Here is a 12,907-nt window from a genome sequence, read left to right on the forward strand (position 1 = left end):
ATTCTCATTCCATTATAACCACCAGCAGAACACATTCTCTCTTCAAAGGTTCTGTAGTCACTCAGCGAGGGCCTTATCCAAACAGTAAAGTCAATGGAAGTCTTTTCTAATGATGTCAATGGGCTTTGGATCAGGCCCTGTGTCAGCATCACAAAGCTTTTCTAATAGACTAATAATAAGAGACTTTTCCCACAAACATGGGGAAACCCCACAAGTCAGTCACCCTCACAATGTGGCACTGCTAGAGGCAGAAGCCACCGGGCCACCACTATAAAACGAGGATTCTAACTGCTACTGTGGAACAGTATCACCCAGACGAACATCTCTGCTACTCTTACGGCTGTGACACTAGACTCTCTTCTGTCCTTATCCCCAGCAAATCTGGGCCCCCATGGGGCCTGCTCTACATCAGTAAAGAAGCCAAAGTGGGAAAGTTCAGAAGCCTTTTTATTTGTGTAGCATCGATAAGGAAACTAAACACTCCATGATAACCTTTCATGCTAAGGAGCTCAAAGGTTGCCTAATATGTAGGTTCTGTACAGAAGGCCTTATATTTGATTGTGACTAGTTAAAAATAAAACTCTAGTATCTGTAAACAAACCTCGTGGTCTGCTGACTGCTGCACCCTCCCCAGTCCACTCCCATCCCCTTCAGTGGAAGGATCGCATTTCAAAGGAGGAGGATGAACTGTGGGGCCCTCGCAGGTCTAACGGCTGGTGTCCATGGTCAGGATTTCCCAACTTTCTCACATCACACAGTTAATTTTCAATTTCAAAAGGAGCATTAAAGTCTCTTGGGAACAGCTGCCCCAGGCTTTCCAGAGTGGCCAAACGTGTTGATTCTAAGACCTGCAGCATACTGCCGGGCAGAGCCAAAAGTTCATTTTGGTTTATGTTTGACGTCTGCATCTCCACACATCAATGGATACAAAAGGGCAAAGGTCAATACAAGGCCTTGTGTGCTCTCTTTCAATGTATTCTCTTCTCCTGTGATGTTAAAAAACAACAACATTCAAGTAATTTAGAAACTGCACATCAGGCACCAAAAACATGCAAAGACTGAGTCAAACCACCTTCAAATGTAGAACTGCAGCCTTTTCTCACTATAGTTCCTTGGGGAAATATCGATAATATAGGGCCTCCTGCTGGAAAGGTGAAGACTAGAGCAGCTTCTGTAGGAGCTTTCCAAAACCAGTGCTCTTACAACATTCATTACAGTGACTTTTAGTGGGAGAGGCTGGGAGCATTCCCATAACAAATGATTTTACACCAGTGGTAGGCAACCTGCGGCCTGTCAGGGTAATCCGCTGGTGGACCGCGAGACAGTTTGTTTACATCGACCATCCGCAGGCACGGCCGCCCGCAGCTCCCAGTGGCCGCAGTTCGCCATTCACAGCCAATGGAAGCTGCGGGAAGTGGTGGCCGGTGCGGTTCGCCGTTCCTGGCCAATGGGAGCTGCAAGAAACGGCAAGGACTGGCCACTGCTTCCCACAGCTCCTATTGGCCAGGAACAGCAAACCGTGGCCACTGGGAACTGCGGAGGGCCATGCCTGCAGACAGTTGATGTAAACAAACCATCTCACAGTCCGCCAGCAGATTACCCTGACGGGCCGTGTGCAGCCCACGGGCCACAGGTTGCCCACCACTGTTTTACACCATTCTCTTCTCTGACTCCTCTTGATGCTGGACCTTAGAAATTCTCTTTTCAATGTTTCAAAAACTATTCCATATAAAATACTCAGGATCAAGAGGCCTAGTATGATAAGTCCCTCTCTATAGAGATGTTTGTATGTGAACTGTGTTTAAGGTACGGCAGAGGGCCCCCAAATAATCATATACAGAAACTTGACTTCAGTTCTCGAAGGTCTCTAATGATGCAAGAGGTTTTAATGTCAGAGCAGTTGATGGCACTGGAACCCAAACATCTTATTCTTTCAGCTTATGGCAGTGTTCTTGGAGGCACATGCCATCTCAGCTCCCATTGCTTTCATCCTTACACTGAAAAACTGTCAAGAAGGAGGGAAAATGTGATTTACATCAAGGAATCAGCTCTGTGTCAGCAAGTCCCGCTCTGAAAGGATCGCCTTCACCTTCTCCACAATGGTCCATACTTCTGCCATGGCACCTCGACCTGGAGAGCAAGGTCACACACACAGTAAAACTCAGGTCCCAAGGAGCCTGCACAACTGCTGAGCATTGACATACCACAAGTCCTGCTGAAATTTGGCCTTGTTCCTTCCCATACACTCAGCAGTGCAATGTGCCCATGCATTTTCTAAGCAGTGCATTGCAGCGAGTTACACCAGAAATGCTGGCAGGACAGAACAAGCCTAGTGTGAAGACCAGCTCCGACTGCCAAAATCCAAGGGGCCAGACACTGCCACAAACTATGGGTCCTCATGAGTAGCCCTTGTGATTCCCATAGTGGCCTGAATATCAGAAAGCAACTGTGTTCCATATGGGCAGGTGAAAAATACCCATGAACTAGCCACAGAGCCTCATCAGTTCTCCAGGGTCTATGTCAATTATGCGTCCCGGTTAAATGCCAATTGGTTGATTACAAAAATTGAGTGGAAATGACCACTCAATGTGAGATAATTTTTTTCATTTCACTTCTCATTTTGAAACTTTATTTTTGTGTGAAATTTATGCAAAATAGCCATTTTTTTCTACGTCAAAACCATGAACACTTTGTTTTTTTGTACACTTTCAATATACAATTAAATTAAGATGATTTTCAAGCGAAAATTGCCCTGACTTTGCTTTGGCTTGCATCCTGAACTAATTCTTGGAAATGTAACAACAAGAACAAAATGTAAAAACTCTTCCTTTGGGATTGGTTACTTGCCAGATGTGCACTCAGTCTTTCAGTGGAGATGTTGCTTTCACTCCTGAAGTCCTTTTTCATAGATTCATAAATTTCATAAGTTTTCAGGCCTGAAGGGATCATTAGATAATCTAGTCTGACCTCCTGTTAAACACGGGTCATAGAATTTCATCCAGCTACTCCGGAATTTAAAGCAATAACTTGTGTTTGATGAAAGCATATATTTCAGAAAGGCATTCAGTCTTCATGTGAAGTCTTCAAAGGTATAGAATCCATCACTTTCCTTAGTAATTTGTTCCAAAGGTTAATCACTTTCACTGTCAAAAAGTGTGCCTTATTTCTAATTTAAAATTTAATTACCTAATTGCTAGTTAGTTACCTAGTTCCTAATTAGAAATTAGTTACCTTAGGGCTAGTCTACACTTACCAGCCGGGTCGACGCGGTGAGTTCGACTTCTCGGAGTTCGAACTATCGCGTCTAATCTGGACGCGATAGTTCGAACTCCGGAAGCGCCGCGGTCGACTCCGGTACTCCACCACTGCAAACGGCGGTGGCAGAGTCGACCTTGGAGCCGCGGACTTCGATTCCACGGCGTCTGGACGGGTGAGTAGTTCGAACTAGGGTACTTCGAATTCAGCTACGCTATTCACGTAGCTGAACTTGCGTACCCTAGTTCGACCCCCGCCCTTAGTGTAGACCTGCCCTTAAACTTGTTTTAGGAAGGCCCCATAATTGTCAGCAACTGTTGGTGAATGATGGTTTTGAAAGAATAAAGGAACTATTTTCCTAAAAAGCAGAAAGAACATTCATTCTACACTAGGATATTTCAGACCCATAATTCCGAACAGGTGAACTCCAACTGGTGGATTGCATTATAGATAAGGAATAGGCAGGCTTGTGTGTTAATCTCCATACTGTCTAACCCTGAACAGGTGGAACAGCACCCAACAGATATGGACAAGAGACATCCTCTTGGACTGCCTCCTTACCAGAGGCAACGTGTGGGAGGAGGGCATACGGGATCACATGCCCCCCCAGATTTCTGCCTTCCATTTCCAGCCAGGCATTGACCAGCACTGGGGGGCTTGCAGGGAGGAGCCAACGCAGTTCAGAGGGCTCAGCAGGAGCATCTGAGTCCTGGGGCTCTCCATGGAGGGACCATCCAGCTGGGCAGCACACTGGGACTAGGCAAAGCCACTGGAGCAGGTGGTGGCAGCAGGCAGGGCAGGGCTGTTGCTGGTGCCTGGCAGCAGGAAGCTGGGCTAGGGGGGAACCAGCAGATCCATACCCACCTTCCCTGAACCAGCTGCAGGTGCCGGGTGCTGCAGGGGCTTCAGCAGCCACGAAGCCCAGCCAGAGGTGGCTCAGCGAGGGAGGATGCCCCCTGCAGGAGGAGCAGCACCACATGTGGCTGCTGCTTTGGGCACAAAGCATATTGGACAGAGCAGTCCCATGCTCTCTGGGGCTGGGGCCAGGGCCAGGGCCTGGGCCAAGCGGGATGATGGAGGGGAAAAAAGGGCTCTAAGCCCCTGCCCATGGGACTGCTGGGGAGCCTGCAAGTCCAGGGTGGGAACAGGCTGGATATCACTCCCCAGCCCCCACTCCAGTGCTTATCTGAGGGGCAGAGAGGCTCCCCCATGCCAACATTGCACAGGTTTCAGGACAGCTTTGGCACATGCAGGGCTCGTCTCCTCCTGGGCCATGCCCTGTGCGTGATGGTCTTGGGCTTTCCTGGGGTGTTGTCCTGGTCAGAGGCAGACGGGAAGGAAGGAGTCTGCCAGGCAGGCTGCAGGTGTTCTTAGTGCTCCCGCCGGCAATTTATGGAGGAGCAGCGGGGCTAGGGATGGGGATAGCAAGAGGGAGAGCTGCAGGAGGAGGCAGAAGGACGAGAGCATGCAAAGGGGTGATGGGTGGGCAGCAGAGCCTACACATGGGACCGTCAGGTCCCCCCAAAACCTTTAAATTGTGCCTTCCACTACCAATAGTTATGTGTCACCTCTGCTCGTTACAGTTCTGCATACAGAGCCATTCATCTTAATGATCCATAAATAACATTTCCAAGACCTGCCTGTGTTTTCCCAGCTACTTCCATTTTACCTTCGGCAAGTCACATCCGGACTTTTTAGCTGTGCAAAATCTTGGTAAGCAGTGTGTCCTGAACCCACAAATTATTCATACAGGGTGAAATCCACCCAACACAAAACCTACGCACCTATGAGAGATAATCACAAACAAAATAAGAAAACAAATAAAATAATCAAGAAACAGAAGAGGAACACTCTTCAGGTTAACCACTATGAAAAGCTTAGCTAGGTAGGCTCTACTGATAGCTCATGACCAGGGGTGGCTCTAGCTATTTCGCCGCCCCAAGCACAGCGGCATGCTGCAGGGGGGCGCTCTGGCAGTCGCCGGTCCCACGGCTCCGGTAGACCTCTGCAGACATGCCTGCGGAGGGTCCGCTGGTCCCGCGGCTCCGGTGGAGCATCCGCAGGCATGCCTGTGGGAGGTCCACTGGAGCCACCTGCCGCCCTCCCGGTGACAGGCAGAGCGCCCCCCGCGGCATGCCGTCCCAAGCACGTGCTTGGCGCGCTGGGGTCTGGAGCCGGCCCTGCTCATGACACAGAATACTGGTTAAGCAGGATGAAAAGCGTAAGCATTAAGAAGTGCTTTGCCTGAGCCAGCTGTTGCAGGCCAATCTGTCTTACTGTCCCAGAAAGATTAAGCAATACAGTGATAAAAACACTTCAGCTCAGCTGAGTTTTGTTTATATTACAGCATTCATTGAGGGAGCACAATCTGTTGGGAATTACAGATCCAAAAATTTGGGTGTAGACAAGGTTAGAGACTTCTTGGGTCTACTAGGGGAGAGAAATTGCAAGGGAAAGTAATTCAAGCAAAGACTGTGTGTTGATGCCCTTGCTAATATTGAGGTTTTGCACCGATTCCAGCCATCAGTGGCCTGTCAGAGTACCTGCATGAACACAAACCTGTAGAATAGACAGGCAAAACACTGACTGGTGCAAATTGCAGCTTTCTTTTGCTACTCTATGGGTTTGAACCTTGCTGGCATCAACCAGTGGGATCAGAGCAAACTTCAGTATGGACAAGACCTAAAAATCACGACTGTTTCTGGGGATGGAGATGATTGACGGATGTAAGATATCAATGGTGAGGGATATACAGGAAGGATGGTCCAGTGGCTAGGATGCTCACTTGGGTGACCTGGCTTCAAATCCCTGCTCTGCCACAGACTTCCTGTGTGACCTTGGGTAAGTCACGGATCCTCTCTGTGCCTCAGTTCCCCACTGGTACATTATGGATAATAGCACTGTCCTACCTCACAGGGATGTGTGAGGATAAATACATAAAAGATTGTGAGGTGCTCAGATTTCATGGTAATGGAGGATCTTAGGTAAATAAATAAAGGAAAAGACAAAAAAGGGAAGGCATGTTGATCCAGATGGCTTTTTCCATTTTGCCAAAGTCTATTGTGTGGTTTGACCTCATTTGGGTGTTTCCATTTATAGTAATCATGGACATGGGAGAAATTTGATGACGAGCTATAAAAACCCTAGAAGAACAGTTAGGGCCAAGTGTGTTTTTACTGATTTAAATGTGTTTATCCAGCCATAAATGTATATTGGTATTCAGTTCCAAAAAGCCTCTCTTTCAGAGATGCACATTATTTACTTGAGAGATCAGGAGGTGTGAAAGCCAACCCCTACTCAGCAACCACAAAGACTATTTTTAAATGTGTCTTATTTTCCAGACAGATTCCTATGCACTGTGTCAATGCACACCATAGAGCTTGGTATCAAACAATACAGCAGAGTTATTCAAATATTAACATAGATGTGCTTGTTCAAACATGATTCTATACAGGTGCTACAGCTCATCTGTTTTTATGAATAACTGGATTACACATTCGTAAAACATGCCAAAGAAACAATTTCCTTCTCTATCCATATATGGTACTCATTACTATATAGTATCTGAGTGCCTCCATTTTTTAATGTATCTATCCCTTCACAACTCCCCAGTGAGACAGGGAAGTGCTATTCTCCTCTATTATCCCCACTGGGGCACAGAGAGACTAGACCAAGGTCAAATAGAAAATCTGTGGCAGAGCAGAGAATTGAATCTGTGTGTCACAAGTCCCAGAATAGCATGCTAATCACTGGCCCATCCTTCCTCTCTCTCGTGCACATATCATGGATTACTAGTTGGCAATATTTACTTTACAAATCTTAGGTTGATTTGAGTTATTGAAGCTAAGTTAAGCCCCTAACCCCAAATTCCAACTCCTGATTCTGCTTTGGATTCCTAGCAGCTCACAGTGTCTGCATGGATTTTGAAAATTGGCAAGAAAAGAAATATTTTCTTCAAGGCTGGCCTGAGACCCAATTTCAACACATTTCTGTAAATTTTGGCAATGGAGGGTTACAGCACAAACTGTACTTGTTCACCTCAGCCCAGCACACTGAAGTTCACAGGGTGAGAAGATTGTCTCACCATCAGTATAACATTTCCATGATCTTCATGGGAGAAAGCACACAGGAAAGTAGCCAGAGGCCATGCTAAAGACTGACCTTCATCCCCACACACCAGCCTCTTCACCACACAAGGGATCTCTGTGTAGCCAAAGTCCTTTAGTTGCTCCACCTGCTGAGCTGTAATAGGATGCTCCCACATGGCTGTGTTCATAGCAGGGCAGAACAGCAGGGGTTTAGTCATATCCCACGCACGGATAACACAGGTCTGTAAGAAAGACAACAAGAGATCCAACCCTAGCGTGTTTGTTGCCTTTCCTATTTGCATCTCCTATCACACTGCTGCAGAAGCCCTTTGCCAAGCCGAAGACCATTAGGGCTGGGGTACCCAAACTTTGCCCAGCCACGTTGGAAACTTGTCAGCAGCTTCCTGGCTGCAACGAATTAGCACTAAATGGCATAAGATTGCAGCAGCCTCATTTCTAATAGGGAAAAGGAGGCAAGTCCCAGAACAACATGCTTCAGCTTTTCTTGAGTCAAGTGAACAGCCCACTCAGATCCAGCCGACAATCTCCTTGGGCTGCACTTCCCAAGCTAATGATGGCCACAAACCATACTGTAGAACTCTCTAGACCATGTTTGAGGGAAGCCTGGTGTACAGTCATTTTGCCTAAGTGCCATGTCGACTGCATATGTCGCTTTTGCAATGAAAAGAAACATCCCATCTTCCATGGATGTAATTAGCATCAAGTAGAAGAAACATGTCTGGTCTATTTCAAAACATGCAAAACACCTCAGCTTCACAGCCATCAAACAACTCCTACGTATTACATCAGAATCTACAGTGACAGAGTTTGCAGATCATTAATAGAGAGCGCAGTCAGTTCTCTGTCTGGCTTCTTGAACCAGCAAGATATTATCTTGTCGGATAGGCAGATAGGGTTTGCTATAGCATCCTAAAGACAAAAGGACAAGAGGAAGTTACTCACCTTGTGCAGTAACAATGGTTCTTCCAGATGTGTCCCCCAAGGTTGCTCCACTATAGGTGTATCTGCGCCCCTACTCCTCTAATCAGAGATTTTAGTTAGCAGTGTCCATTCAACCCACACATGCGTTCTCCCTCCCTCGTGGTCTGCCTAGAGGCTACCTAGTACTGTGCAGGCGAAATCCCCTCAGGTCCTTCTCTACCGCAAAACCCCTTATGGAGAACACTAGAGGGAAGGAGGGTGGGTTGTGGAGCACCAATAGGGGGACACATCTCAAAGAACCATTCTTACTGCACAAAGTGAGTAACTACCTCTTCTTCTTCAAGTAGTGCCCCTTGGGTGCTCCACTGCAGGTGACTTTACAGCAGTATCCCCCATGGAAGGCCAAGGCTTCGGAGTGGTGTCTGTTACTACAGAGAGTACTGTGGAGTCAAAGATGGCATCAGAGGCCAAATCTCCAGTGATAGTATAATATTCTGCAAAAGTGTGGGTAGAGACCCAAGTCGCTGCTCTGCAGATCTCCAAGATAGGGACATCCTTAAGGAATACGACCACGGTAGAAATTGACCTCGCAGAATGCGTATGGATTAAGGATGCAGGCAACAGGGTGCACCCTTGATAACAGTAATTAATACAACTCTTGACCCATTTGGATAGTCTTTGAGTCAATACTAATAATGCAGATAAGGAAGGGACAACTGCTCGCTTCGTTCAAGGCCAAAGACGGTTGAGAAGGAACTGAGGGGGGTTCGCTTGCGCAGTGTTAGACAGGCTTATGGCAAACCACGAGGGAGAGAGAATGCATGTATGGGCTGAATAGACACTGCTACCTAAAATTGCCGATTTGAGGCACAGGGGCGCAGATACACCTACAGTGGAGCACTCATAGGAACACTACTCGAAGAACAACTTGCATTTGTCCTTGGAATAGTATCTCAGCTGTAGTCATCTTGTGTTCAGTAAACCTTTTACCTGTTATTTTGTACTGTATAATGTGAACTTTCTCCAGTACAGGCAAAATTTAATTCTGTTAGGTCTAGGGTGACCAGATGAGAGGGAGAAAATATCGGGACACATGGGGGGTGGGAGGGGAGAGTCCACCAGAGGAGCAGCAAGAGAAAAAAAAAAAGCCAAGTGCTGCCGGCGGAGCAAGAAAAAAAAGGGGGGGGGGGGGCGAGTGCTGCTGGCGGAGTGAAATATCGGGACAAATTGCATCCCGACCAAAGATTGGTCGGGACGCGGGACAAACACCTAAATATCGTGATGGTCCCAATTTTATCAGGACATCTGGTCACCTTAGTTAGGTCTTATCCCCTCCAAGCTTCCAAATGAAACCCTAAATGGCCTGTTTCATACATCTGTTATTTTATTTCCCTCCCAAAAAAGCTAGCAGTCATAGAGTTGTAATCTTGTGTGTCACTGACCGATGGGATCTGTCTCCTGGGCCATATAATGCTCCTCCTGCTAAGCCAACACCTCCAGAGACATTCTAGACACTCACGTAGATGAAGCCTGTAAGTCCAGCTGTATTTTACTCATTTACAGGCACTGTGGTTTTCCTTAGCACTAGGGTTCAGCCATTCAGAGTTTCTTGACCTGTATGGCACCTGTCCACACAAATTTCCTTTTGAGATTTTGTGTGCCTACATCCCTAGCTCCACCCACCCTCCACTCATTTTTGAGGGGCACTGAACTGGTTATACCAGCGTTGCATGTGCAGATTTGCATTCTCTTTGAAGATTCCTTAGGTGTCTAAAATTCTATGACCTTCCCTATCTAATGAGCACCTATCTCTGGTCCCAAAGTGCTTGGGTGTACAGGGGGCTCTTGGGTAGTCTGTCTTACCCAAATGCAGGAGCTGCCTCCCTTCTTCCACCCACCCAAAGCTACTTGAGGTACCAGAAAACAGCATGGCCCCAAAAAAGACCTGTGGCTGAAACTGGAAGATAAATGTGTGAGTGTGGGTGGGTGGATGTCCATGTTATGCTTTTAGGTGAGGGAGTGAGGACTAGCAGGAAGAAAACAAACTTATCTGATCTCACAGGTGTCTTTCCAGACTACATCTAAAACACAGAAAGGAAGAGGAACTGAAGAGTGAGAAAGTGTGTCTGTAAGAGAGAGAGAGACAGAGAGACAGAGAGATGGAGAGGCCATAAGCTGCAGGAGAGGAAGAAGAATCATGCATCAGGAAAAGGAGGAGGAAATATAGGGAAAGGGATGGCGAGTGAACACCATGAGAGAAGAGCCAGGGAGATGAAGAAGGATGTGAAGGAGGAGGGGGAGGGAGGGAGAGAGAGAGAGAGGTATAAGGAGGGAGCCAGGAAAAAGAGCAGGCATTATTAATTATTATTAGTAGTATTATTTTAATGCCTAGAAGCCCTATGTGACGTTGTGCAGTCTATATGGTTTTACAAATTTTAATAAGTGAATATAACATAACTGAGATATGTTTCATGCAAAAAGTCTCTTATAAGGTATCATTACAAAGCTTATAATCTACTGAGTGTGATCATCCTATTTGTATAAATGTACCACTCTTGTATCTGAAATTAGAAATATGAAATATAACTCTGACGGCCTACTGTAATTATGTAAAGTGTGGGCGATTAATGGTGGTTTGGAATCTTGATGACTCCCATTAACTAGGACTATTGACTGCAGATGGTTGTGTTTTACCTGTAAGTCTTCATGTATACGTGTGTGCTGGCAAGTGGGCAATGAAGTCTTGCAGTGACGTGATCATGTCACCTGAACTGGAATCCATCTTTAACCTGGTGTCTTTCCATTGAGAAGGAGGGGTTGGGAACTCAGAGAGGGACAAAAGGATTCCCACCTTATGCAAAAGATATATAAAGGGGTGGAAGAGAACAACAAGAGAGAGAAGCCATCATGAAGAATCCCCTAGCTACCACCTGAGCCAGAACAAGAGCTGTACCAGGGGAAAGAACTGTGCCCAGGCCTGGAAGGTGTCCAGTCTGAGGAAAAAACTTACTGAAGCATCTCTGAGGGTGAGATTATCTGTATTCAGTTTGATTAGACATAGATTTGTGCATTTTATTTTATTTTACTTGGTGACTGACTTTGTTCTGTCTGTTACTACTTAGAACCACTTAAATCCTACTTTCTGTATTTAATAAAATCACTTTTTACTTATTAATTAACTCAGAGTATGTATTAATACCTGGGGGAGCAAACAACCATGCATCTCTATCAGTGTTATAAAGGGCGAACAATTTATGGGTTTACCCTGCATAAGCTTTATACAGGGTAAAACGGATTTATTTGGGTTTAGACCCCATAGGGAGTTGGGCATCTGAGTGCTAAAGACAAGCACACTTCTGTGAGCTGTTTTCAGGTAAACCTGCAGCTTTGGGGCAAGTAATTCAGACCCTGGGTCTTCGCTGGAGCAGACAGAAGCGTCTGGCTCAGCAAGACAGGGTGCTGGAGTCCTGAGCTGGCAGGGAAAACAGGAGCAGAGGTAGTCTTAGCATATTGAGTGGCAGCTCCCAAGAGGAGTTCTGTGATCTAACCTGTCACACCCTAGTCATGGATTGAGGTTCCATTTCACTAGGCGCTATACAAACACAGAACAACATGGCCCCTGCCCCAAAGAGCTTGCATGAAAAGGAAAACAGAATAGAGTTACAGTGGAAGCAACAGAGGGATAAGGAAAAAGAGCATGAAAGAAGTCCTCAGCCAGTATTCAGGGCAACTAATGGCCCAGATGCAGACAGTAACTCACCAGTAAGTTGTCACAGATGCCATTTGCTATTTTTGCCAGTGTATTTGCATCAAGAGGAGCCACTAGCATCAGGTCGGCCCAGCGCCTCAGGTCGATGTGGAGGACTGGGTCCGTACGCCCTTTCCACAGCTGCAGACAACAGAAGAGGCTGGATCACTGAACTCTCCTGAGACACTCGTACACAGAGCGCTTGGCACTGTACCAATCCCACATGCATAAATGCCATGTCAAATCAGGGGGAAAGAGTAACATCCACACGGAGCAAGGCCCAATCACAATGGGCCTCTGAGACAGCAGTGCTGCTGCTGCTTCATATTTAACCCTTCTCTTGCTTCGCTCTTCCTATAGTTACTATTTATATTGTGGTAGCACCTAGAAACTCCAATCAAAGATCAGAGCCCGATTGTGCTAGTTGCTGTACAGACAAACATCAAGGAAACAGACTCTGCTTCAGAGAGCACTCAGTCTACATGTCAGACATCTACATAACCCTGCATGCCAGTTCAGGCTTCCCCATCCCATTCACCACAGGGCATCTGTGTTAGAAAAGCTTCCTGAAAATTTTACCCTGGTGACTGCTGCATTGAACAACCCCGGCCAAAGTCCCATAGAATAGACTAGATGAGGCCAGCTAGGCCTTTCTCGCTCCAACCTTTGTAACTCTGATCATTCTGGTTTACCCAGAAGGCTGCTCTGGAAATTCTCTGTGAGACAGACATGGTGATTTCCTGCAATATCCTGGGCAAACCTTGCTGAATTAAGTTAAACCTTATTGAATTAAGTTTAAGTATCTTTGGAGCCCACTGTATTAAAAACGCAAAATGTGGGATTCACTAGGGTGAAGACTTGTAAACCTTGGGAA

The 12,907-nt window shown here is 46.4% G+C and overlaps 1 protein-coding gene across 24 annotated transcripts in view; it reads right to left on the reverse strand.

Moving 5' to 3' along the window:
* Positions 1-429: 429 nt before the first annotated feature.
* PPCDC (phosphopantothenoylcysteine decarboxylase) overlaps positions 430-12,907 on the reverse strand; it is a 48,600-nt gene continuing 36,122 nt past the window's right edge. For 23 of the 24 annotated variants that reach the window (XM_039490796.1, XM_039490782.1, XM_039490802.1 and 20 more), the window contains 4 exons: positions 12,046-12,174; positions 7,417-7,585; positions 2,036-2,130; positions 430-986 (listed from right to left, as the gene is read on the reverse strand). In XM_039490796.1, coding sequence (XP_039346730.1) covers positions 2,045-2,130; positions 7,417-7,585; positions 12,046-12,174 — 384 coding nt within the window. In that variant the 3' untranslated portion in view covers positions 430-986; positions 2,036-2,044. The remainder of the gene's footprint in view (positions 987-2,035; positions 2,131-7,416; positions 7,586-12,045; positions 12,175-12,907) is intronic. The other variant, XM_039490798.1, reaches the window with a different exon arrangement.

Source organism: Mauremys reevesii, linkage group 10 (assembly GCF_016161935.1).
Source record: "Mauremys reevesii isolate NIE-2019 linkage group 10, ASM1616193v1, whole genome shotgun sequence".
Lineage (NCBI taxonomy): Eukaryota > Metazoa > Chordata > Testudines > Geoemydidae > Mauremys > Mauremys reevesii.